The 27,735-nt window shown below is 36.3% G+C and overlaps 3 protein-coding genes across 6 annotated transcripts; all 3 read left to right on the plus strand.

Annotated features, from left to right (window-relative positions):
• LOC105166457 (Tetratricopeptide repeat (TPR)-like superfamily protein) lies at positions 1-9,618 on the plus strand. Its single transcript, XM_011085819.3, has 6 exons — positions 1-555; positions 2,039-2,125; positions 5,156-5,323; positions 5,406-5,492; positions 5,566-5,637; positions 7,269-9,618. The coding sequence occupies exons 1-6, from the start codon at positions 358-360 to the stop codon at positions 9,228-9,230; spliced, it is 2,574 nt and encodes an 857-aa protein (XP_011084121.1). The 5' UTR covers positions 1-357; the 3' UTR covers positions 9,231-9,618.
• A 3,171-nt stretch (positions 9,619-12,789) lies between these two features.
• LOC105166458 (Cytochrome c oxidase, subunit Vib family protein) lies at positions 12,790-16,972 on the plus strand. Of its 2 annotated transcripts, none has more exons than XM_011085820.3 (4): positions 12,790-13,123; positions 15,152-15,246; positions 16,084-16,152; positions 16,793-16,972. In XM_011085820.3, exons 1-4 carry the CDS (start codon positions 12,980-12,982, stop codon positions 16,842-16,844), a joined length of 360 nt encoding a protein of 119 aa, XP_011084122.1. In that variant the 5' UTR covers positions 12,790-12,979; the 3' UTR covers positions 16,845-16,972. The 2 variants fall into 2 exon arrangements, with proteins under 2 accessions (XP_011084122.1, XP_011084123.1); XM_011085821.3 differs by having other exon boundaries at positions 12,800-13,123; positions 16,074-16,152.
• Positions 16,973-19,761: 2,789 nt separating this feature from the next.
• Positions 19,762-27,612, plus strand: LOC105166459 (integral membrane metal-binding family protein (DUF2296)). 3 transcript variants are annotated; one of them, XM_088882600.1, is made up of 8 exons: positions 19,762-20,018; positions 21,439-21,558; positions 21,660-21,689; positions 22,379-22,636; positions 24,748-24,892; positions 26,371-26,480; positions 26,644-27,067; positions 27,156-27,612. In XM_088882600.1, the coding sequence occupies exons 4-8, from the start codon at positions 22,382-22,384 to the stop codon at positions 27,401-27,403; spliced, it is 1,182 nt and encodes a 393-aa protein (XP_088738726.1). In that variant the 5' UTR covers positions 19,762-20,018; positions 21,439-21,558; positions 21,660-21,689; positions 22,379-22,381; the 3' UTR covers positions 27,404-27,612. The 3 variants fall into 3 exon arrangements, with proteins under 3 accessions (XP_088738726.1, XP_011084124.1, XP_020551110.1); XM_011085822.3 differs by lacking the exon at positions 21,660-21,689 and having other exon boundaries at positions 19,763-20,018; XM_020695451.2 differs by lacking the exon at positions 21,660-21,689 and having other exon boundaries at positions 19,763-20,018; positions 21,443-21,558.
• The last annotated feature ends 123 nt before the right edge of the window (positions 27,613-27,735 follow it).

Raw genomic sequence — 27,735 nt, forward strand, 5'->3', positions numbered from 1 at the left:
TCTCTCTCTAGATTTTCTCACTCGATCCCCTCTCTTATCCCCCAATTTGCAAAATCTCTCTCTACTCTCTACTGTCTACTCTCTACTCTCTAGACATTCGTCTGAATCGACTCATCCCCAATTGATAGACACTCACATATACACACATATACATGCAATATATATGTGTATTTACTTGTATACATATCTCCGCTCTCTGTCATAACCTCCTGAGCCTGCATTCATACCGCTAGGGTTTAGGGCATTCAAGTCTTAACGCACTCCCGGATTAAAATCGGATTCGCATGTGAATTTTGTAGGGGCTGTCACTGAAGGTTTTTGCTAGGCTAGGGTTTTACTTCATCGATCTGTGCGTCAATGGATTCAGCGTCGTCGTCATTGCCATTTGTTACTAGAGATGGGCCGCCGTCGGTCGTGGCGGGGGAGGACGACAGTGCTCTTTTGGTTGCTGCGGGGCTTGCTAAGGAGGCTGCTTTGCTCTTTCAGGCTGGGAAGTTCGTGGACTGTTTGAGAATTTTGAATCAGTTATTGGAGAAGAAAGAGGGTGATCCAAAGGTTAATTACGCATTTATGATTTTTTAAATATTCTAGTTTTATGGTTGTTCTTGTTTAACTGCTTGTGTTTGAGTTAAATTTCTAATTTCATTAGTTTTGTATGCTTTTCATTAGGATTGGAGTGACTAAGTGTTACTTGATTGGATAATGCAAACGCTTGGGTAAATTGAACTGGATTTAAGGATAAAAAGGAACTTTTTTCTTTAATTTTATTTCGTTGTTGCTTCTGAATTTTCAAGAAGTTCCAAAGGACTGTCCTCATAATTCCTTTTTGTTCACTTTTTAAGTTCTGGAGGTCTGTAGTTGTCTTCTTGATATATGGATCTGTAAACTTTGTGGGAGTTCCCAAAATCTGGTGATTCATGTCATCTTGACTGTGGATATGATTTATATTTGCAGGGAATCATCTGATTAGTTCTCCTGCTGTTACTGCCCTTTCTTTTGTTGGAAATAGTCACACTTCAATGGATGGAAATATTTTTAGAAAATACAAAAGGCTTTTACTTATATCAGTCATCCGTTTAAATAAGTTGGATGCAATCAGGTCCTTCATTTTGATAAATCATACATTTGCAAGTTGTTGCATGATGGTCATTCGTAACTTGTTTTATACATTATCACTTATACTGGGGCTGGAAGTAGGTAGGAGTATACCAGGGAGAGAAAGATATGAAATATAAGTTAAAGACTAAGAGGATGGTAACTTATTCTTTCAAAATCAGGGTGATTTTGTGCCATGCTATTTTATGAAGGAACTCTCATTATATGATCTGTGGATTATTTTTTAGTAATTTTTTGTGGTAAGAATACTGACTTTGGTCTCTATACAATTGTTATGTCCTTCCACAGCCAGGATATTAACACGCTTCCTTTTTTTGTTCTATCTTTTCCCGAGTTGGATTCCTATTTTGTGTTTTTTGGTTATCATTTAAAATACTCTTCCCTTGTTTCTGTTGCTAGACATTGTTAAATAGCTATAGAGTGATCATGAAGTTTCTTAGAGAGTTTCCTTGCTTGATTGTTATTAGGTTGCTCTCCTTAAGGATTATTTTTACCTTATGATCTTTTTTGTGCTTTCTTCACCTGATATTTCCTTGTGTCATGTCATTACTATTTATTCTTTCCCTTATAACTTCTTACTTCTAATATGATTGTGACTGCTGGCTTGGCTGTTTCTCCATTTGAATTTAACACAAGCCTCTAGGACAAGGCATAGTCCCTACTTAACTTGACTAGATAAACCCTTCAATTACTAAGGAAAAAGAAGTAAAAAATGGATGTGCATGAAATTGATGTGAACTAGTATCCATGTTCTTAATCCAACATGTAAAAGTGATTGAACAAGCTGAGTGAATTTAGTTTCTTAACATGTGTGGCCAAAAATGGAATTCCATGAAATGGATGCTAGGTTTAAGGGTCATATTTTTCAGTTTGGTCCTTACTTATATACATCATTTTTTTTTGTTTTTTCTTTACATTTTAGATTCGCCATAATATAGCCATTGTGGAGAGCTGCCAAGATGGATGCTCAGATCCTAGGAGGCTTATTGAAGCACTGGAAAACATCAAGGTTTGTATCTAGATGGTACTTTTCCTTCTCTCTGTCTGTCTGTCATTGGGCATGATTTCACTTGTAATTCATCTAGTTATGCTCACTTGTGCTTACCTCAACCTGAGTGCTGTCCATTTTCTGCAATGGTGTGTATCTGAGATGTATAATATCTTCTTTTACATTCTAGGATGAAGATGGATAGAAGTGGATGCTTAGTAGCTTAAAACCAGGACTTATCTCTTCTCTGTATCAATTTTGTTAATAGTCATAGAAAACAATAGGCGGAATTTTCTCCAGTATAAAATGGCAACCATCCCAGTTTTGAAATCATTGTGAGGACAGAAGCGACCTTTTCTTGTTCCTGATGATTATGTCACATAATTCTTAATTATGGTCCAGGCAAGTGAATTGGTCGGTAATGCTTGTAATAGTCATAAATCGCTTTAAAGGAAGCCACTGGGCATGGGCTTCAAAGATGCATGTTTTTCTGAATTTTGCCCCCTGGAGTTTCTTGAAGGATTTAGAGCAAGTTGGAAGACTGGGTTGTATGTTGTATACAATTTAAGCTTCTTAGTTTCAACTGCATAACATGTAGTGCTTTTACTTGATATCCATGTGATGCACTTCGTTTATTTCTTATGCCTGCATTAGTTTCCATTGGTTGTTTTGAAGTGCAAAAAGCGACTTTGTTTTCAGAAGCTGACTCTCTTTACTCAAGTTTCTTTTTTATTTGACTTTTATGATGTGGATTGTGATGTTGGATAATAAGTTAAAATTTTGGTTCACTGCACAGGAAATCTGAGCAGGTTATTTGTGAAACTTATGATGGAAAATTATGGGTTGTCGTCGCTGTGATATGTTAACTTTTTGAGTTTCAGTTGTAGCTGGACATTTGAAATCAGTTTGCATATATAGTCCAACCTCTGATAGGATTTGCAACTATGCTAAGGGCTGCGCACACGTTGTGCTTAACTTGGATAGCCGCAATTAATCCTAATAAAGATAACTAGAGCTGCTTGTGTGCGTGTGGATCCATCAATTGGTCTAACCTTTAACCCATTCGTTTATCTATACACATATGGTAGTTTACATCAATTGGTAGTTTATCACGTCACATGATCCCGCCTCATGTAGTTTCAAAACTCACATGTGTTTCTTTCCATTCACAGACATTAAGATTGTAGAAAGATAGGAAATTGTGGTGTGTATTATTGATTCTTCCACCTCTAATCTAGAGAGATAATATTAACTATTAAGTGATAAATACTGAAAAGTGACACTGATAACGTACCAAAGATAACTATCCAAATAATTGAGGAAAGATATATACAAATTCAAACAAGCATTCTAATACTCCCCCAAGTTGAGCAAATATATTAATCGTGCCCACCATATTACACAAAATCTTAAATTGCTTTGCTCCGGAAGCTGTGGTGAAAGTATCCTCTCTTCATTCTGAAGGAGTAAAAGGAGTGTAAATTTTCTTCTGCTTGGCAATGTAAATTTGCTTACTCGTGACAGCCGACAAAAACGAAATGACAATTCATCTCAATATGCTTTGTCCTCTCATGAAAATAGATTACTAGCAATATGAATAGCTTACTAATTGTCACAGTACATAGGTACAAGGTCATTGTATGCGAAACCAAGTTCTCTTCGCAAATTCTTTAACCACAAAACTTCACTAGCAGTGTGAGCCATAGCCCGGTATGGAACCACTGCATCAAGCAGCTGTTGTCTGTTTCTTGTTTCGCCAAGTCGCAAGATTCCCTGTAACATGGGTGCAATAGCTAGAAGTTTGACTTATTGTCTTTGCATCCAACATAGTCTGCACTAGAAGTTTCTATCTTGACATGTCCATGTTTGAATAGTAACCTTTTACCAGGGATGACTTGAGGTATTTCAAAATCCTAAGAGCAACATCTAAAAGGATAGATCGTGATTTGTCCATAAACTAATTGATTGGGTCAACGACAAAAGTTATATCCGCCTAGTCACAGCGAAATAGATCAGCTTGCCAACAACTCCTGTATTTTGTCAAGTCTTTTAGATAAGTACCATCGTCATTCCAGAAATCAGGATCAGAACCCATAGGTTTTGCGCAAAGCAAACCTTTTTCCTGAAGGAGATCAGTGATCACTGGCATATTTTCCTTGAGATAGAGTATTCCATGCTTGTTATGAGCAATTTCAATGCCTAGGAAATACCTTGGCCTTCCCAAACCCTTGGTGACAATGTGCCTTCGTAAGTATACCTTGGTGTTTTCCATGCCAGAAATGTCACTACTAGACATCAAGATATTATCAGCATACACTGTCAGGATAACCTTTACCTGCCTAATTCCTCATTTTGTACAGAAATTGAATGATCTGCTTGGCCCCAAAAAAAGCCTAAGTCACTGATAAGGCGAGTGATTTTATGAAACCATGGTCTAGGATATTGATTGAGACCGCAAATTGCTTTCTTCACTCTGTGCGATCTACTGATTCTCCTTCTGAGATATCCTGGAGGTTGCTCTATGATAGCAGTTTCATGCATATCACCATATAAGAAAGCATTTTTTAATGTCCATTTGATACATAGGTAAGTTCTGATGAATTGCCAAGGAGAACAATGCTCTAAAAGAGTTAAGGTGGGCAACTGGAGAATGTTTCAACGTAATCCACATTATGTTTGAGTAAAGCCCAGACGGGCTTGGTATAGATTAATTGTCCCATTAGTTGGATATTTAAGAGTAAACACCTTTTCGACAGGCAACCACATCTACATTAGGGGGATTTCTGACAAGCTCCGAAACATAGTTATTAATGGCGTGCACCGTATGGTGCAATAGGCGAGAGTCCAACGCCATTTTCCGACAATGCCACTGGGCGCCAGGATCAAGCCAACCTTTTAAGACTGGGTTGAACTTTTTATTTCTATGCACTACTCTCGCTCCCCTTGATTGATTGGGTGTCTTGTTGTAGATATAAAAGCTCTCAATGTGTTTTTGAATTTTCATTTCTCTATTCTTATTTTTCCTTGATCTTATTTTTTCCCCCAATTTAGAAACAAAGTGAAGAGCTTGCTCATACATCTGGGGAACAGTTAGAGGTTGCAAGCAACAATGGAAGCAAACATACAGCCAGCATGAGGGGAAGCAATGCTGTGGGACATCCTAGTTCTTCTGTTGTTTACACTGACGAGTTTGACACTTCGGTGGCAATGTTCAACATAGTACGTTTGACTTCACGCTTTGTTAAGGTTGAGAAGCTTTTGTCTTTGTTCTTATGCATATAAGCATGGATCTCACCTGCAGGCTGTCATCTGGTATCATCTTCATGAATATGCAAAATCATTCTCATATTTGGACATGTTGTATCAGAGCATTGAACCTATTGGCGAGGTAACACTATTGACTTAATCACATATCACATTTGATGCATGATGGAGCTTAATTTTGATACTGTTATATGCAGGGAACAGCCCTTCGTATATGCCTTTTGTTGCTGGATGTTGCTTTACTTTCCGATAACGCATCAAGATTTTCTGTAAGTGTATCTGTGTTTAATTGAGTCTGTACTCCTTCCAGATTTTTATCTCATCTAGTTGGGATTTGTGGTTCCAAGTTTCACAAAGAATGAACAGTTGTTGTGTTCTATGCCTCGTGAATATTTGGCATAGGAAAAGGTAAAAACCAAAGAAGAATGCCAACTAGAGAATAGTGTCTTTTAATTCATTTTGTTTGGTCTAGATTTGATTGTTTTATTAGTAATCATACTAAGCAATCTCTTGGATTACAAAGAAAATTTGGTCTTTTTTCCTTCCGGCCGGGGGACCCTTTTTTAGTTTTGGAATTATTAAGTATGAAAATTTCTGTTTCTCTTTAGAAGTTGTCCAGGAAGTTTTTATTTGTTAGTTGTCTGATTACAAAGTTCTGTCAAATTGTATCAACCTATGTTGCATCATGCATGTATAAATATCGTGCAAGTAGGGGCATGGTACAATATGGATAGGCAATATGGTAAATATGGAAAAACGTAGGATCACCATGTTTGACACCTTAAGTAAAACTATGTTATGTTCTTTACTTTAAGAAAAAGTTCTTTTAAATATATATTTAGTAATTTGGGTAAAATAAAAGTATGTTGTAGTAAGAAGAAAATTAAATTACAGACTGTACGTGCAACAAATTTGTTGAAGAAAATCTATTTTTGAGCTTAACAATTGATTTTTCAGCAATTACTACTGCAAGCTTTTTGTTCTTTTCTACATGCTTGACAGGATTTTTGTGGTCTGTTAATAGAAAGTTTATGTTACCTTCCCTGGTTGGTTGCTTTGCAGAAAGTTCATTATCTTCATGACAAGCTTCAGTTATGTTCGAATTTTTGAGGACTAATAACTCATTTGAAGTTGTCATATGCATCTGGCTGTGATATACTTAACTGATCCGGAAAATTTCCTAGCCAATTTTGTTTTCTTGTATGCTTTTTAGTTTCATGGGTCGTGAGGAGATCCTTGCGAATGTCTACTGCATGGTGATTAAAACCAGAAATCAATATCTTCAATCATTTTGTCTGATGTGTGGTCTTTTAACTGTATAAAATCTTTCTGACATGGAAAGAGGCTTTCTTCAATAACTATTCTTACAAAACCTGGCACCTTGCAAAGAGCCCTCTTTAATTTGTATTCTTATATCCCTAAAAGTTATCTTCGTTAATCCTGTATATCTCCCACTAGTATATCATATTTTTAAATGGATTAGATGGTCCTACTAATGCTTCAATGGTGTTGACACTTTTAAATGAATCTTGAAGTGGAAGGATGGAACTTACATGGGAACAAAGAAACATATTTCCAGACTTATCAACTATCTTGGAGCAGCATTTTGAATACTAGTTTGCTATTAGTGGTAGATATAGGGGGCAACTCCAAACAATTCACACTTTCTCATGACTAGTTTCTTTTCTCTATCTGTTTTTAAGGATCAGAACATTATGATCAAATAGTGCTTTATGTAATAGGTACCATATGTGAACCAAGTTTTGCTAGTTGGAGAATCTTGTTCTGCAATATATGTAATGTTGAAGTAATATCTACGCCCTTTTTTTGAGGCAAAGATGTGTACTTAATCATCGCACTACCGTTTGACTGCTGAGTCACTTGGAATTTATTGTTTCAGGATGTAATAAGCTACATGGAGAAGGTTTTTTGTGTCAATAGCTTGACCAATCAAGTAGATAATGGAACCTCAACACAGCAGCAATCTTTATTAGCTTCAAAATCTGCGTCATTTCCTAGCAATTCAACCGTCCCTGATTCTTCTTACTCTGATTCAGTTGTTACTGGAAATTCTTCTGATAATTCTTTAACCAGATCTTTGTCGGAGGAAGCACTTGAAGATGAATCAATGCAGTTACTTTCGTCTCTTGATATCAGTGGACAGAACCTTCAAAGACCTGTCATTGCACCTAATGATCTTCCCAGGACCCAAGCAGAGGAGTCCCTGTCAGCTGCTGATTTGAGGCTTAAGCTACATCTTTACAAGGTTCGTTTTCTGCTCCTCACCAGGAACCTTAAAGCAGCCAAGCGCGAAGTTAAGATGGCTATGAACATAGCTCGTGGAAAAGATTATCCCATGGCTCTTTATTTGAAGTCACAGCTTGAATATGCTCGTGGGAACCATCGCAAAGCAATCAAGCTTTTGATGGCATCAAGTATTAGCACAGAGTTGGGGATCTCTAGCATGTACTATAACAATCTTGGGTGCATCTACTACCAACTTGGGAAGCATCACACTTCAGGTGTATTTTTCTCTAAAGCCCTAAGAAATAGCTCGTTTGTGCGGAAGGAGAAACCTCGGAAACTCCTAAATTTGTCGCAGGATAAATCCCTTCTAATATCATATAACTGTGGTATACATTCATTGGCCTGTGGGAGACCTTTTCATGCTGCTCGCTGTTTTCAGACGGCAAGCCTTATCTTTTACAACCAACCTATTCTGTGGCTGCGAATTGCTGAGTGCTGTCTAATGGCCTTGGAAAAAGGGCTGATAAAGTCTATTTCATCTACATCTGACAAGCTTGATATCAAAGTCAATGTTATTGGAAAAGGAAAGTGGAGGCAGCTTGGTCTGAGATATGGGGGTTCACCCACTGGTCAGGGGGAATATGTTGGAAAAGACAGTTCATTTACAGCTGATGACAAACAGCCTGATCTCTCAATGTCTCTAGCCCGGCAGTGTCTTGTCAATGCTCTGTATTTGTTGGACTCTGTGGAGGCAAATTATATGAGATCTGGCTTACATCCTAGTTCTGAAGAAAGAGAGTCACGAGAAACACCACCATCTCAGAGTACAAACCACAAGAATATGGCTGTTGGGGATCCCAAGGCATCTAATGTAGTTTCTTCTGTTCCCAGTCAAGTTAATTCAAACGGTGAAGTGAAAGAACAGAAGGGTGGAAACAATCAGAGTGGGTCGTTACAAAACTCTATCACTGAGTACGAACATATTCGTATGAAGGAGAACCAGATGATGAAGCAAACCGCACTTGCTGATTTGGCGTATGTTGAGTTGGCACTTGGAAATCCCTTGAAAGCCCTATCAGCAGCAAAGTCTTTAATCAAACTTCCGGATTGCTCTAAGATATATATATTTTTGGGAACAATGTATGCGGCAGAAGCCTTATGCCTGCTGAATAAGCCAAACGAAGCTGGTGAATATTTGATGATGTACGTTTCTGGTGGTAACAATATTGAGCTTCCGTATAGCCAAGAGGACTGTGAAAAGTGGAGAGTCGAAAAAGTGGTAGATGGTGATGAGTTAAATGGTGGGACAACAGTTCCCAGTGCTGTCTCATTGGCCGATGAATCCCAAGGATCTATGTTTCTGAGTCCTGTAGAGGCTCGTGGAATGTTTTGTGCGAACTATGCTGCTAACTTTGCATTGCTAGGAGACCTTGAGCGGGCTCACCACTTTGTGATCAAAGCATTATCCGATATACCTAATAGCTCCCAAGCCATTCTTACTGCAATTTATGTGGATCTAAAGCGTGGTAAGACACAAGATGCTCTTTCTAAGCTGAAACAACATACTGGCATTAGATTTCTCCCTGGCAGTTTAACAGTGAATGGATCTTCTTGATGGCTGTATTTGTTGTTTTTGTTGGTCGTTCGAGCCCACACCTCACTCTGAGTTAGCAGGTAGGTTGACAATCCTTTGAAAAGGGATTTGTAACATATATATAGTTTAATTCAGGGAATAAGTATTTGTTTTCTATTTTTTTAGCTTTCCCCCCGTTCCCCCCCCCCCCCCCCATTTTTACTTGTAGCTTTTAGTGTTTGGTGGTGTGGCTTCATTTTGGTTATTACAGATTCCCACCTCTAGAATTTGAGATGTAGTTTTGATTCATACTGGTTTTTGGAGGTAGGTTTTGGTTCATCCAATGCCCGTATAGCGGACTTGAGATCTTGGTCTTGAGATGCAAAAAAACAAATATAGATTTTCTTGATGCTGCTGCTATTTTCAGTCAGTTTCTTTAGTACCTACCTTGTTTTTCCATTTATAGATGATTCTATCATCTAAACGATTGATGAAGGCGGAGAACTGAAAATATTTGTAGATTAATTCAATTGGAGGAAAATTGTGTTTTTGGTACTACAGTGTAGGGGTCTTACAACTTTTGTACAATGCTATTTCAGTTGACTAAAAGTTACTCATTGCATCCTGGAAATCACTCATAGGCACTTTCTACTCTGAAAAAAAAATTACAAGAGATTCTACCATGGAAACATATTTTACTTCGCATATTGCATTTAAAGCACTTTATTTGCCAGAGTACTTGTTGGAGGTAGGGCAAAATGGCCCAAAACAGTTTCCAGCAATGCACATGAATGGCGTTTAGTTTTAGGGCAAAATTTGTAATTAGACATCAAGCCATGTAGAATAGGGCTAGAGGCAACAAAAAGTTTGCTAATCCGCATGATACAAAATCAGTGTTTCTTCGCCTGCAGAATTTTTGCCCTTTAGCTCTATCCCCACCATCAAATATGCTCTTTACAACAACTTTAGCCGGAAATATCAAGGATATGAGTTACACTCTAAAATCGTGTAAAATTTGGGATGGAATAAATAGCTAAATATATATGTATATATATATATATACATGTTGATATTTGAACCTGTTGCGTGTAGAACAGATATCTTGATGTTTGGCTTGGATCCTAAAATATGTTGTTTGTTCAATTTGTTGTTTTATTCCGTGGTGCTTTTATGATTTTTCTGAATTTGGGTTTTTCAATTTTTAAAAAGACTTATTGTAGAAATTGTAGCATTTCTTTTTAGAATTTTCTTTTTCTTTTTCTTTAACAAACTTGTAAAAAGGTTTCTTGCTCCTTTGCAACCTCTCGTTTATGTATTTTTCATCTTTTGTAGAATAAGGTTTTGCCTTATTTTTGTCCAACCGTATTGTTCTTTTCTTCTACTTTATGTCTGTTTTTTTTGCTGTAGTGCATATTTCTAGTTGTTTAGTAGCTAAAGCAATAGCATGCACACTTAACCTTGCGGCAAAATATTATTTTCGACGCTTTTGCCCTCCCTTAGATGAGTACTTTGGTCTGAAAAGTGCCTTTTCGTGTTGCATGCCAAGTTAAATATATTTTCAGAATGATACTGCATTTTTTCCCTGAGGGTGGATGTGCCCATTTGAATTATTAGGGTGCAATGCTTCTTTATGAAGCTTCACCAACGTTCATGGATGTGTTGGCTCTTGCTCAGTTTTAGGATCTCCCCAGGTAAAATTTAAAGGAATCGAATTAGAATATTATTTAAGATTAAATACAAAAGAATCTCAAAAAATTAACTTACATCTTCATTGCAATATTGGGCAATAGATTTTGTTACACAAGTATGAGACATCTTCAACTTCTTGCGATTCTCTTTTATTTCGATCACTAATTTTCTGCATTTAGATATTATTTGTAGTAAGATTCAATATGATAATAAGAAAATAAAATATTAGAATGCACTTCAAAGCAGAAGTTGAAAATGTCGGATGACATATAGAAAGACTTGGGATGCAATTTAGCGAATTAAAGAGACGAGGATAGATAGTGGCTCAAAATAGGAACTCACCTTTTTCGAACAAAATATTGACTAAAATAGTGGACACAAACTTCAAGATGCTGGATCTACCTAGTACAATAGAATAAAGGATCCCCAGGAGCACGTTGCGGCTTTTGATCTGGTATTAAATTTGTATGGATAATCCGATTCCATTAATGCAAGTTTTTTTGTCACCACCTCGCCAGAAAATTCCAGTCTGATCAAAGAAGGTGACCCCAGATCACACTCACATGGAGGTTTTTCGATAATAATTTTTTTTACAGGTAGGATTTTACGCATTTCCAAATCATAGGGAGGGCTGTTGAAAAATTGGCCTATGACCAAATTTGGTAGGCCCAAGCTCACAGTCCCAACCCACCACCTGGAAGGCCTGACCCGTTCGATCCACCCATTACTCGACCCGATCCTCATTTTTAAATGACTGAAACCCTTCGCGTTCTTATTTTTTTCCCTTGGCCGAATTTATTAACCCTCTTCATATTCTTCCCTCTTTCTCGATTTTTTACGCTATCATCAATGACTTCTCCCTATTTATATTCTACCTTCGAAAAGAAAAACAAGTGAGGAAAAAATAAAAGAGATAGGTGAACCTGAATGGTTCAATGGTGCCTTGGTAGCCGTGTGTGTGCCTTGGTGGTTGTTCTCTCTTGGCGGGTTTGAGCAATCGGTGGTTGGGTTGCCGGCCTTAGTGGTTGTGGGTCCCCATCGGATCCGGCTTCCTTAGTCGAAATTATTTACTATTGCTATTTTTTCTCACTGTTCCTATTAATCTGTAATCGTTGTTATATTGTTTTGTATTCCACTGTAATAATTATTGTATTTTTTTGTGAGCTCACTGTGGGGATGAACTCCCAACAAGGGCACTTGTAATACGAATTACCTGAAAATTGTAAAAATACTTAAACACCTACTCTTTCTTGACAAAAAACAGAAAAAAATATTAAATAAAATTAGACAAAAGAATCACAATGCCCAATAGATAATAACAATTGGAACTTATTTTGTTTCTCTCTCGTTCAGTTCGAAAATGATCAAATTAGGACAAAATTTTATAAGTATAAAGCTGTATTTTTAAAGTATTATACGTAAAATTAGCTTGAACTTTCTCGAATGAAGTTTCAGGTAAAAACATAACAATTTTTTTAATGATAGATTTGTAATTCTTCAAATATATTTATAATATGTTTAATGCAATTTACTTTTTATAATATTGTAAATACTCCTCTATAAAAGAAATAATGATTTATCTCTATATTTTTTAAAATGAGCAGTTTAGCACCTGTTTAAAGTGATAAATTGCTTTATTTGAAAACATAGAAAGATAAATTGCTGCATTTTAAAAATCAACAGAAAATAAATTGCTAATTTTTACATCAGAATAATTTATACCTTTACAACATGAGAAAATTGCATTTTTGCCTATTTATAATTAGACTAAGTTTTCGGGATATGCATATATATGTATGTATATATATATATTCATATTTAAAATAAAACTAATTAATTAACACATATCGATCCTATCAGTCAGAGAACAATAGGTACCTTTCCACTTGACACGTTGAAGCTTCAAACAAGGCCAGATGGCTTGACAATAACAGAAACCCTCCACCGATAGCCACCTCTCTTCTTCCTCAAGTTCTTGCCTGCCTCTCCTATAACATTCTAAACACCCTCAACAAAGAAAGTAGGTACCTATACAGAGCCAGAAACTTGTATTAATCGTCACAAAGGAAAGAAGTAATCGAGGAAAAGCACAAGTGAAAATCATGTCGGGATCAATAGTGGAGCCTCATGACAAGATGAGGGGTCGAGATGTAAGCAAAGTAGCTAGAGGAGAGCAAGCCCCTCGTCCTCCTCAGCAATCGCCGCAGGTCTCCCGCGCCCCACCTCCCTCCTCCACCACTCCTAAGGTACCTTAAATGTTAGCTACTCATTTTTCATATATATATAGTTGTGTGTATGAATGTTCATTGTAAGAATTTAGGTTGTGTAGTAAACTTTTAATTCGTAGTATGTTTTCAGTTCAAATAGTAGCTGTGTTTAGCTCATTTTCCTATCTTCATGTGAGTTTCTAATTTTCCTTCTTGATTCAGTAGCTAGATTACTGCAGTTTTTTGCATGAAGATTACTGCAGTTTTTCATATATATTGTTGAAAATTATATGTAAGTTGGGTGCAAGAACTCTGTCCCCTCATCTGTGCAATTCTTGACATTTGTGACTTGTGATCCAACCTAGTGAGAGGCTCGGGCACTAGCTGTCAAATGTGCAATGCAGAGATAGCCACTGCCATTTACGGGTTAAGGTTTAGCCTGGTGTTAGAGACAATGTTTACTTAGTTTGATCGAGCTTTGGACGAGGGTTTGTTTAGGATTCGGTGAAGGGGGTCGTTTTGAACCTCATGGAATGAATTAAAGTGTTTGAGTTTATGATAAGTAATAGAAATTTGAATATATAATAACTAAACAACAAAAGAAAAGAAAAATAATACTAACTTTCGAATTTGGTATTTCACTTCCATCATCTTCTTATTACTTTTTAGACATTTAAGGTTTGAGAGAAAGAAGAGAGTTTTATTGTGGGGGTTGGGAGTCTTGGGACTTAGTAGGTGGGAGGGAAGAAGAAGAATTGAAGATTGAAAAGAGAATACTGCAATATATGTAACCTTAGGCTTTTGGGTTTCTTTTTTCTTTTTTTAAAGATTCGGGAACCCAATTGGGTAGTTTGGCTAGGGTAATTCTACCCGGACACTGACCTGTCTTTTTAATTTTACTTGATACTTGACTTTTTAGAGGAAAAAAAAAATCCGAATCTGATCGGGTTGGGTCGGGATTCGAACTACCCGACCCCTGAACGCTCACCCCTAGTTACATGAAAGGAAGCATTCATAGTGGCTACAACGCTTCGCAATATTTTGTTGTTTCTCATAAGATTGGAGCTTCTGGATGTAATAAAAAAGTTATGGATGAAATACAACTAGACTGATAAATAATAATAGAATCATATTTTACTAAGTTGTCCTAATTATATTTGAAGGAATTATTAATTTATAATATTGAAGGGATCATAACTTTAAATGAGGAGTCTTCCGAAAAATTATTATCTTATAAATTTATCGAAATTATTAGCTTAGCCCAAGGACCAAGTTGGTCCAAGAATATTATTACTTTAGAGAAGTTATCAATTTGTCGAGCATTTATAGAGGTTTTGCTATAGTTCTTTAAGTTTGATGAGTAGAGATTCCTGTCTTCACTTTTAAAAAGCATGTGAGCGTTAGGCAAAATGGCAGATCCCCAATTTCTAGTTACATGAGCTTCATGTGATCGATGCCCGACGAAATTAAAATTTTTTGGTCGCATAAAATTGAAAACACAAAGGAATAGAAATATGTCACTTTGATGTCTGGATGTTGAGAACGCCTTGGTAAGAATTTAATGTGCTGGGAAATCTTAGCATCTTAGCTCGGATCAAGTTCGGTCGAACCTGACTCAACTATATGGCAAGTGCATTATACTTGTCCTGATGTTGTTATATAATTCAGAGAAACTGATCATTCACATACCAAAAGTTGTACACTTACTCTGTGATTAGTTTAGTTCGGTCAAACCTTATTCGCGTAAGAATTTAATGTGCGCTCATTGAGATGTCTAATGCCACAATACCACAAAACTTTGCCTGGGGCAAACGTTAATGTTAATGGCTTAGACATGCATGCTGGAGTCAGCCGTGAGACTCGATTTGGATTTATGCAACAATGATTAATTAATAGGAAAGTAGACAATTATGATGTTTGTGAACGCATTATAATGCCTTATCAGAGGTTTAAGGTCTTGTAGTTAAATTGATTTGTCTTCTATCATTCGCTTTCTTTTTTTTGCCTGTGATGGTCACTGGTGAAATACGTAGGTCGCCTCGTTAATAACTTATATGCTTAATGTAGGTGGAGACTGAAACAACCAGATCGTTGCAACTCAAGAAAGAGAATTTGTCTAATCAGATGCGTCGTTGTTACGACAGCTACTATGACTACCACAAGTGCGTACAACATTTTGCACCAAATATGTTGTGCTCTTGTTTGTGTTCTTTCGGCATAACTCCATTCTAAAAATCATATAAAAATCAAGCATATAATTACAACGTCTTTTCCTGAGATTTTATATAATTATAGATAGATTCCTTGTGGTCTAGAAAGTTACATTTAATGTCCCTGATGTTTGTTTTATAGGTCATTCTATTAGTAAAAATTCATAGAATTCGCTAATATTAAGAAAAAAATGGAATGAAAATTTTTATTTATTCGTATTTAATTTATTACTGATTTATGTAAGTTAAACAATCTTTTACGGATAAAAAATTCCATGTAAGGGTGAACATATATCTCATCACAGCATTAGGTATGAAGATGTATAAGGCATGTAAAGGCAATTTGATCATTAAAAATTTATTAGAGCTGCAATAGATCAATAATAAGTTAATTGGGTGATAAATATAGATTCTCATTCAATTTTTTTACTGATATCGGCAAATTAAAAAATTTATATTTATTAGATAAAACAAATCTCGGGGATATTAGATGTAATTTTCAAACTACAGAAGGATCTGCATATAATTACACTAAATTTTAGGAGAGAGAAGGGTAATTATTCCTAAAAGTTGCATGACGTCGCTATCAAAACCTACTGAAATCTGTAATACCAATGAAACTATGTGTGTAGAAATTTTCCTTAGGCGTCCATAAATGGATGGATTCCGCATCTTCATTTTATCGTGTAGTTTGTTTGACAAGTTAGATGCTAAACTAGAAATGAAATTCATAGACGTGTGATGTTTTGGATTACATTCATGGTCGTGTTGCTGATTAGGTGCATCCAGGAAAAGGGAACAGAGGCACAAGAATGCAAGAAGGTCGCCGAGTACTACAAATCAATGTGTCCAGAATGGGTAAATTAACAATGAACTTCTCTTAGAACTATGGTTTTATTTTCGGAGCTCTGTGGTTTCCAATTTCTATTGGGTTGTGGTTCCGGTAACTTGTACTCCGCTACGTCATTATGTTTATTCACTTTTGGTGCCGTCCATCATCTTAAGCGTATTTTGGAACTTAATTAAATTTAGTTTTTTCTTTAGGGAAATTGTGTTTTTCATCTCATAATTTGGACATAATACACTTCTAGTATCACTGCGTATGGGGTTTTTGAAATTAGTCCTACAGTTTACAATACGGCAAATTACTTTTTTAATTCTATAAAATAAGGGCTGATGTTTTTTGGTAGTACAACTATGGTAGGTGCACTTCTAGTCCTATAAAGCTCATAATCACATTTTTTTAGTTCAAAAATGTGATTTAAGGTTATTTTAATCTCAAAATTATAACACTTTTTTAGTCTCAAAATCACAACGCACGTGACTTTCTTTTGGACTAAAAATACATGATTATGAGATTAAAAACGACACTTATCATAGTTGTGGTATCAAAACGAATTCTGCTTTGTTCTGTGGGATTGAAAAAGCATTTTGCCCGTTGCTTCAATTATTGTTTAATTGTTTGCATGTTAGGATTATAATGGTTAATATGGTGCAGATTGAAAAGTGGAGAATTGAGTAAGAGGAGGACTCCGCAAGACAAGGCATGAGACAGCACAGTATCCAAGTTCCGTTTCGTGCTGCTAGCTTACTACTTTTATTTATTTACTTGTTTTTCCCTTCATATACTTTGAAATTCACATTAAATTTGATTTAGGGATAATTATTATTATTATTATTTTGAATGGAATCATGCATATCAATTAGATAACTCACCAAAAAAACATTACCCAGACCAGGTTGGTTCGAGGCACACTTAACTAAGAAGTGTACATGTGAATTACTTTTTCTCAGCACCAAAGAGAAAACAACAGAATCGAACGAGGAACAGAAATAGCAAATACCCACAACCACAGGGCTGGATACTAAAGAATTTGGAAGAGCAGAAGAGAGCTCTTGCAAGAGCGTGGTGCAATCTCCCTCAAGAACCACTCGACGCCAAGCCAATGTTAGCATCGAGCAAGACGAATTGCTTCCCTTGTTGCAAACGCTTCAATCACATCAGCAGTCCCACCTCTATTCAATCGAACAGATAGCAAGTTAAACATGAACCCACAGTGTCCGAGCAATGACACCAGACCCAACTCCCTTTCTCGGTCAAGAACACCGCCATCAATTAACTTTAATCCAACTTAGCCAAGAAGACTAAGCACTGCTTTGGTGTTCAAAACCTTTGGACTTTGTGATCCAAGTGCTAGGAGATAATTGCGAACCTGTAAGGGAAGGAGGAAATCCTTGTGCGTTAGTTTAAGATTCTTAGACCACCAAATTGTCCACAGATCATCACCACGAAATGGAGGACAGGAAGGGCGAGTTTAGAAAACAAGCTAGAAAACTACTATTCCATGGACATAGTATGAATCAATGTAATACCAGAGAGGTCCGGATAGCGCCCAAAACTGATGAGCGAACGAACAACAAAGGAGGGAATGGATGGGGTTTTCATGAACTAGAGCACAGAACGGACAACAATGCTGCAATCTTTTAACCAAATTACTAGCCGTCAAGAAAGTATTGTGACATAAAAACTTTGGCTTTGTTTGGTATATATATGCCTGCCATACCACACGCCACAGTCTAGAAATCCCAAAGACCCACTCTAAAACCCACGTGAGCGCCCAAGGACAACGCTAAATAATAACCACTGCGTAGCAAGAAGATACCATTGGACGAGTAATGCCAGATTAACAAGTCCGACACCCCCCCTAGACTGAGCAGAATTTGCACAATGAGGTCCCTATCCTCTGGCCAGAATAGAGAAGAGATCACTCCTTCATTCCACTCCCTTGTAAACTCCAGAGTAAGATCACTAGCTTGCAGCATGGGACAATAAGGAGGTTTTGGGGTGATCACCCAAAACGAGGGAGTACGGGGAATCCAGGGGTCCTGCCAAATGCTCACTGAATGATCTGTACTAATGCGCCATAGATAAAAGAGTTGTATTGCTGTTATGGTACTCCTTCAAGTACAAAAATGGGCGAACACCGACAAGAAGTTCAAAGCAAGGGAAATATCTCGCCCTTCAATACCGTACTAACCAGACTATCCGGTTGGGACAATAGATGCCACAACTATCTAGCAAGAAAGGCTAGGTTAAAAGCCTCAAGATCATGAAGCCAAGACCACCATCAAGTTTGCTTTTGCACATGTGAGTCCAAGCTAGCCAGTGAATAAGTCATCGATCACCATCATGCCAGAAGAAGCTAGTTGCCAAAGATGGCCATTCGCCAAGTAACTGAAAACACGACATAGCATACAAAGGGATCTTGGATTAGGAGTGGCTTCCCCGCCTTGGATGGATCCTCTTCTTCATAGTCATTTAAAGTAGAAGTTTTCAGTATCTTTGTATTGGTGTCTCACCCTTCCGTTTAGAAGTGGGAATCTCCCTAAAATGCAATGTACACTCTATATATTCTGTATTCTAATTGCTCTTAATTATATTTAGATTATCTTTAAATATATATAATTATTCTTTTTCCCAAAAAGAAAAAGTTTAAAATTGTACTAATTACGCCACATTTGAGAAGCTTCCGTTTACAACTTTACTCCTCTTGTTAGAATTTTGAAAGAAAATTGCTGACTACAATACAAAAGAATACATAGGTTTTTAATATTATGCCTCATTCTCCATTTTATATAAGTTACTAGCAAAACTGGTAGAAATTTTGTAAAAAATTATTCACTTAATTCATGAAAAAATAGGTAAAATTATAACCCATAATTCATAAAGGTATTTTGGTCAATTAACTTTAAAAAATGGAAGGAAGCCTAATAGAAATTAATAGATTGGGTTATTTTAGACGATCATTAAAATCAGGGGGATTGACAATTTTTCAAATAATAAAGAGGTATTTGTAATTATATCAAACAACTCTTTAAAATTTACTCTATAATATTTGGACAAAATATATCCAATTTAATATTCTGAAATAATATTTCCCAATTAGTACTTTAATTTTTTACATCGACAAAACCCTTAAGTTGGGTCTAATTACACAAATACCCTACAACTTCACAAAGGGCAGGAGGTGTTTGTGTAATTAGGCATAACCTTATTGAATGTCGTAAATATAACGTGCTCATCTAAGATTTATCATAATTATTTTTTTTATTATTTAAAAAATATAAATACCCCATAAAATTAACAATCCTTAAACAAATACCCCTACAATATACTATCACGATAAGATATTTATTAAATCAATGTTAATACCAGAGAGTTATTTATAATTTTTAAAATAAAAAAAAATTAAATAGTTATGAAAAAAAAGAAATATGTTGTAATTTACCCTTAGTATCATTTTTCTTTATAAAATACGTATAAAAAAGAATTAAAGAATGGATTTGTTTCTTATTTTGGTATATGTATTTAACGCCATTCCTTTCTTATCTTCACTATGTTTCTAAATTTACACACTTGAAATTCATTTATGCATTTGTCAACTTCCAACTAATTTCTTTCATGTAAAAGCAATGAGATGGGAAAACGTGCGTCGCACGTGCTTGTGCTGTTCCTGAAAAAGGTTCCGGGTTTTCTTCATTATTTGGAAAAGGCGCTGCTTTGATTTTCTCATCCCACATTCCCCTCATCAATTTCATTGCAAGGATCTCGAAGCACAGCTGCGCAATTCAAAACCCACATCTCAGTTCGGTTTCTGTACCACCTCACCGACGCGGACCTGTTATTAATCCGTTCCCCTTTACAGGTCGCGAATACTGTGAAGGTAAAGAGTTTGCAACGGTTTGCCATATTTAGGGTTTGCCCTTTTTCGTGTATCGGTGGCCGATCGCAGATTTGTGTTTGTGTTCTTTGGATCGGTTGGAGTATATGATGATGTAATTTTGGCTTGTTTCGGTCTGTGGGAACTTGGTAATGTTTTCAGAATGTATTCAATTTATATGTGTAGTGATCTGGGTTTATGCGTGTTTGTATGTGTCTATCTGGGAGATGTCTAGGGCTGTCTGATTTGTAGGAATGGCGGATGAATTCGATTGTCTGTTGGATGCTTTTGGTATTTGTTTCAATAGGTTTGCATTTTGTGCTTGTAGGTTTGGGAATTGGGGTTTTCCTTTTTACATTTGTTGGTTTTTCTAATTGCATCTTTTAGCGATGATTTCTTTCCCAAGGATCTTCAGCAACTGTTTCCTATCAATTTTTGTTGTTTCTCACTTTGTTGGTGTTTGCTGAGTACCACATGGCAAGTATTTCTGTTAGTAATGTCCGTAAGTTAGCTGATATTTTAATTATAGACAATTGTTTTTGACTGTGTTGCAAGAGTTGGCTCGTTCATTTGTTTCCTCCTATTACATTTTATTTCAGCAACTTAAGTTGGTGCTCTTGTTCGCAGGATAATATTTTTGGTTAAATTTAAATAGGTTTAGTTTAAAATTTTTTGAACTAATCACTACATTCAAACTTTCAAAGATCTCCTGCTGGAATTGTGGATTTTGCTCTGTTTTCTGTATTCTATCTGATCTCCAATTTTCAGAAGCCATTTGAGTAGTGTTCTGTAAATATCCATTCAGTAATTTGTGACTTTTTTTGTCTAGTGTGCTAAGATTAGGACCCACAATCGAGAATTAATAGATCACCGCTGCTTGATCTTTTGTTCTTACTTGGTCTAGAAAACCTTATACTGAAGTCGTTAACAATTGATGTTTTGATCTATTGTACGCTACTGGTATAACAACTTCCTGCTAAATTCGAGTTGAATAACTTATTTTAGAACACTGTTTTGGATAGCCATAAAAGAAGGCTAGCCAAAAGTTCTCCTTGATTCAGCTTCTGGAAGAATTTTTTCCTGATATTCGTGCAAGGCTCTAGTTAACTTTTCTTTTTCTCATTTTCTCTTAACTGAAAAAATCATCTTATTCGAGGGAGGTGGAATTTTTTTCTGATATTCTGTGATTACCAAATGTTTGTTCCATTTCTGCGTTCTTCCCTATAGCAATTGAGTGAATTCTTGAAACAACATGTTTAATTTGTGTGCTATGATCACCTTCCAGTACAAGCTTGTTTCTGTGTTTCTGTTATTATACGTGAAATACTCTTTTAGCTATATTTGAGATGTTTTATGTGTTCCAAAATATTTTAAACATTGTTTCAGTATTTTAGCTTGATAGTTATTCCATATTTCTTGTCAGGAAGTCACCGTTGAGTTATGAGCTGCTAAAATCTCTGTTTCTAGTTGGTGCTTTGTGCATGGTTACCAGAATTGTGAGAAGAGAGGCATGAACTGAGAAATAACAGATATTTCTGAAAAGGTACTAAGTTCTTTCTATTCTCTGTCTCTCTTGCTCCAAGTAATTCTGATTAGATAATGCATCTGCTAAATTACATATAATTTGGATGTGATATTTTGCAGATATCTATAGGATGGAGGTGACATAGGAATGTATGTTCTTAGGTCTTGAATTGCTCTATTACATTTTTATACTCAATGAATTATTCACCTAATTAGTTACGTCTTTTTTCCCAATTTTGTGCTATATATTTTATTGTGCAATGTTATGTGAGAAAGTATGAATAAATGTCAAATCATACACTATGGGCAGGCTTTTGAAACAAAATGTCCAGAAGAATTTTGTTAATGTTAACATAACAAATTGCTATTCAAGATACCTTCACCTAAAATGTTAAAATTCACTTGTTATAGTGTCATTTGATCATTACTTTTGAGATTAAGATATGCATAAATCATCGCCTTCTCATTTTACGAGCAGAAACCTACTAGAAAACATATCTTTCTGTCCTGAAGCTAAACAAAAAGGTTTTGTTTATATTTTACTATTATTGACAGGAACTATTCTTATAATTAAAGAAGTGTTATTGTAGCTCGGTTGTTGGATGGTTAACTTGCCTTCTGTTATTTGACCTCTTAACGAACTGGTTTAGCTTTAGAGAGTCAAAAACTGATATGTTTGCTTGTTTCATGTCCAGAGGCATGTGAAAGTGTTGAAAAGCTTCTAAAGAATCATGTTGACAGAACTTGAAGCAATTCACATTGCTATCTTGACATGTAATAAGCACGTCATAAGTGGAGTTGAAATGTAGAGAATGTGCTAACTGGTGAATATTTCGTAGGAAATGGCTGAAGAAACTAAGAATGATGTGAAAGAGACTGCTACATCTACAGATACTGAGATTAAGAAGACAAAGAAGAAGAAAGGAGTGCTATCAAGATTGTGGGGTGCAATATTTGGTGTGCGTGGAGATGATTTTGAAAAGAGACTGCAACACATATCCAAGGAAGAGGCTCTTGTTCTTTCCAGAATATCAAGACGTTCCCATAGTTGGCGGAGAATAAATCGGCAGCTGATTATCTTTTCAGTACTTCTTGAGGTAAAATGCCTTTAATTTATTCTTATGAGATAAAGATGTGAGTTGCTTCGGGTGTGAAGTCCGACCATCAGTATGTTGGAAAACTATCTTGGAATATGATCCTTGCTATGTTGTTGGAGAAAATTTATTTGCCTCAATCTTACTTTTCCTGATGTGTTACCTCAATTGTAGTTGGTAGCTTTCAGCAAATCTCGTGTTAGCTGTTTCCTTTTCTTTGTTGAAGTTTGACTGTTGTAGTCATGCTTTTTAAGCATCGCTGTCAGCCACCTGTACAAAATTATGTTTTTTAGACCAAATGTAAATGTCCATTTGTTTAAACAGACAATAGTGCACTTGACCTAGTTTTTGTCATTACTTAATATACGTGAGGGAGCCGGCAATGACAATGATCCATAACTGAAAAACTGTGCTTGCGCCAAAGGTGTACAAAAACTCAGGCTTCTGCACGTAATACCAAGGGAGTGCCATAAGAGGATTGGTTATGCTGATTCAAGGAATTAGGAGTACCAGAGTATGGGAGATTATATCTTTCTTGTAAATCTGGATATAAATTAAACACATATCATATGATTGGAATTTTAGTTTCATAGTACTTGGATTGTCACCTGTCTGGTCTCTTATTGCAGATCAGTAGTGGGAACAATCACCACTAGGGGAAGATTCGGTCCACAAAACTACCTTCAGAGAGCAATAAAATCATTAACCATGGGTTAACTAAATATAGAAAATGAAATATTCTGTTTAGAGCTTTTATCCTCACCCTTTATTTGCTCTTTCATATTTGTGGGCATTATCAGAATTTGTATCTGAAACTACCCAAAATTGCCACATGCTTGAAGGCAAAAATAGGGGTTTTATATTTCTGGGGTGTTCTTCTAGTTACTGGTACTCCCAAGTGTGGCTTCTTGATATGGTCTTGGCTGCTGCAGCCTCCTAAACTCTCATTTTGTTCTTAACCTTCTAGGGTCTACAGTCTTCCACTATAATAGTTCGATGTGCCTCCATTTAGAGTTAATTTTAGAGAGATTTTAATTTATGTGTCAAATTGTAACCTTTAAAATCAAAGTGGACACCAATATCTTTCCATCACAATTTCAATACGTCTTTAATCTCAGTAGGTTTTGCTGCCCCTATCCCTCTGAGCAAGCTTGGGCTTGTAATTTGCATGCCCTGAAGTTTATTTTAATACCTTATGCACCAGTCCCTCAGAGGGTTCAGTTTGAAGCTTGAACCACAGATAAAAACCTTCTTTAACTTTGGACATTAAGGGATGAGATGATTGTACTTTTTCCAGTTCTTATTTGATGAATGAGAGTTTGGCATGAAGACCACATGTACCCTCTTCAGTCTTCTAAAAATGACTTTTGTTTCTTGGAAGTCTTATCTTGCTTAAATTAAGTAATGATATGATCCACTTCCAACTAATATTTTTGGTGAAAGATTATGAAGATGCCTAAGATAATTTCTTTAGTCTCATGAAAGACATCTTGCCAGTTAGCATAACGTACTATTTGTATGCTTCTTTGCATAGACTGCACTAACTCTGGTGCTGTACATGGAACATAAACACAATATTGCAAAAGGAAAGCAAGCAATACCTTTTTCATCCTTAAAATGGCCTCTATTCTTGACGTTAACAGCAGTTTGATTGTCATTGAATAGAAAGTTAATTAGAAGGGGCAATTAGTTGGGATTTAGGTAGTATTAAATTTCCATGTTCTTTTATTTTCTGATTTGAAAGACATCATCATGATGTGATTCTGCTTTTAGATCACTTGTTTTATTGCATGTGCATCAGATTTTGGGTATGAAGATGTGTATTCTTCTTGATCAAACAGAACAATTAAAAGGAAAAAATAGACTAATTATGATGTATTTCTTTGTTTCGTGGTTAAAAGGCATGCATGACTGGATACATTGGTAAGAAAGAGACATGTTAATTGATACTTTATATTGATGTGATTATTTCTTCTCCCTTTATATAAGTACCTAATCCTCATTGGGTAATTGGAACAGCAGTGACTTTGCTATTATTTTCTCTGCGCTCTCTCATTCACTCATATTGGCTTTCCTAAGAGTTGTCTTAGATTGGGGGTTTTCGGAAATTTCAGGCAATTGCTGTAGGTTATGCTATCATGACTACGAGATCTTTAGAATTGAACTGGAAAATGAGGGCATTGCGCATCTTACCAATGTTTCTGCTGCCAGCATTGTCTTCTATTCTGTACTTCACACTTGCAAGCTTCACAAGGATGTGTAAGCAATACTGCTCCTTGTTCTCCTTCATTTCTTTCTACTCTTTTATGTTTTGGAGACTAATAGCAAATCTTGTAACTTTTTAAAGCTTTTCTCCTTTTATGAAGGAGGATGCTGATTCTGAAGGATATCTGTAAATACATTCTATCCACAGTTTTAACATTCTTATTGTTATGTGGTAATGCATGTGTTATGGTCTAATATCCAACACGTACACCTTGTTTGGTTTAAGAAATTACGTCTAGTACTCGTGACTATATGTTTCCCTATAACAAATACACCCCTCCATTAGTAAAACATTTTGCTGATATTAGCCAAAAAATTAAATGAAAATTTATATTTACCCTTGATTAATGCTCTACTGATTCATTGTCCAAATATTTTTTTTTTTTGACCAAACTACTTTATAATGGTGGAAATATACCTCTTTACATGCATTAGCGTGTGCGATGTATGAGGGTATTTTGGTTAGAAAATTATTTGTTTGACCTACAATAAGTCCATAGTAAGTCTACTGGAGTAAATATGAATTTTCATTCAATTTTTTTGGCAGAAACCAAACGTCAATGTAATTTTCCAAACCACACGGGATCTACGTGTAAGAGGGCAGTGTAATTATCCCTTACATATATGTTAGTGGTGTAAGTTACTTTCGATGTAGAGGTCTTGAGTTTGAGGTTTGGAGATAACAGCTCTTGTTGTACTGGACTTGTAGCTTCGCAGGCGATATAGTATATATTTAACCTCCTAGGGATAACCCCATATGTATTTGCTCTTTGCCAAAGCTGAAACACATACCGCATCAAAGAAGTAACTGTCATGTTGTATTAAATTCTCTTTGTGCAAACTAAGAGAAAAGTCGCTTGGATTATGGCAATTCTCATTTGTGAACAGAAAATTGAGGTCCAGTTCTTGATCGTGAGCTTCCTGCATGTCATTGTAGCTACGTAGGTTCATTTGTTTTCCTTGTATATGTTATAATTGTAATGCTGTGGAGGCTTATAAAATTAAATTCAATACCTTATCTCATATTTGTGGATTACATGGATTGTGTTTCTGATCCATGTATTGGCTTATGGCACCGGAACAAAATATTTGTCGCGTTATTGAGGTCAAAGGAGATTGAGGATAGAGCTTCTTTCTTTACTTCTTTGTGATTTCTTTTTCTTGCCAAGTGCATCTTAGTAGGTAGCTTCTTAGTGTTTTTGTTTTCTTTTCTACATGTGATGCTTGTTCTTTTTTGGTCCATGTAGTGTTGAAATTGTTATGCCCCAACTTGACTAAATCTGACCTTTCCTGGAATCACCTAAAACTGAATCAGGCATGATTACGTGCACAGAATTTAACACCTTCTGTTCAATTGCTTCTTTTCTGTATTTTGGATGAGCATGAATTGTTCTTGGGAATATTTTGAAAGCAATATTGCGCGCATGTACCTCTATTTACTCTTTTACATCTCAACACGTATGATTTTACAGTTGACAGGAAAGACCACAAAACTCTGGAGAAGCTTCGAGCTGAAAGACAAGCAAAAATAGATGAACTGAAAGAGAAAACAAATTACTACCTTACTCAACAACTAATACAGGTAATGATTGAAATATACTATGCTTTCTACTTATGTTGTTGTATCTAAACTTTGTTTGTATAGAAAAACATTATCTATGGGTTGTCTGTGAAGATCGGTTTACGTGATCTATTCCTATCTTATTACACATGTTTTAGAACCTTATATGAAGCCTTTAGTGCAGAGGTATGACCCCGATCCAGCAGCCAAGGCCGCTGCTGCAACTGTGCTGGCTTCCAAGTTGGGTGCAGATTCTGGTCTAAAGGTATTTGTTGGAGAGGAGTCTAAGAGCAGTGCCCCTACTGGGAAGAGCAATGATGTGGAAGTTGCAAGGACTGGTGCACTACGAAATAGGAAGGCTTCCGTTTCAAAAACTAGCGGTACCCAGTCTGCACCCACTCATCATCCTGAAGAAGGTATGCTCGACCATGTCCAATCTGAGGCTGCGGAAATGCCCCAGCAACATCAGTTGGTTGTGGAACATTACCCCCAAGGGGGTTTGGGTACACAAGATGGAGGATGGATCGCTAGACTGGCTGCATTACTTGTGGGAGAGGATCCAACGCAATCATATGCGCTTATATGTGGAAACTGCCATATGCATAATGGTAAGTAGAGTCTGCAGCACAAGTAGCATTTTGATTAAAATAGATGTTGGATCCAGTGATGAATATTGTTTTTCGTTTATGTTTGCAGGCCTTGCAAGGAGAGAAGATTTTCCATATGTGACTTACTATTGCCCACATTGCCATGCTTTGAACAGACCGAAGCAATCTGGGGAGCATGTTTCTGGTTCCAATTCGCCAACTATGACCTCGTCAACTGTGGAGGATGGAGATGCTGTACCAAGTGTGGGTGGATCAGTAGGATCTGCCAGCAATAGTCCTGTAGCTGCTGCCGCCGCTGCTACTGCTGCTACTGCTGAGGGGGTTTCTGAAAGTTGAAGTTTACTGTCTTGTGGTGTCGATTGATAAAATCAGTTGCCGACTGGAAATGACTTTAAAAACAGTGAGAGGGTCCTGTTATTTTATACGACAAAAAAGTGTTGTAAGCATAACTTTGACGCAATATCATGAGAGTGTTTGCAGGGGTCTGTGTTTTTTGAAACTGATGAGTTTAAATGATTTTTGATGGAAGTGATTAAAGATAAAAACAGGAGTGCTTCTGAATTGTTTGGATAAGTAGTTAAAAGATGAGACAGAGTGATGGTACAAGAATAACTTAATTCATGAAATAATTGGAATATAAAAAAATCGTCACTTTTTTATGAAGTTTT

Source organism: Sesamum indicum, linkage group LG7 (genome assembly GCF_026168435.1).
Source record: "Sesamum indicum cultivar Baizhima isolate 11 linkage group LG7, ASM2616843v1, whole genome shotgun sequence".
NCBI classification, from domain to species: Eukaryota; Viridiplantae; Streptophyta; class Magnoliopsida; order Lamiales; family Pedaliaceae; genus Sesamum; species Sesamum indicum.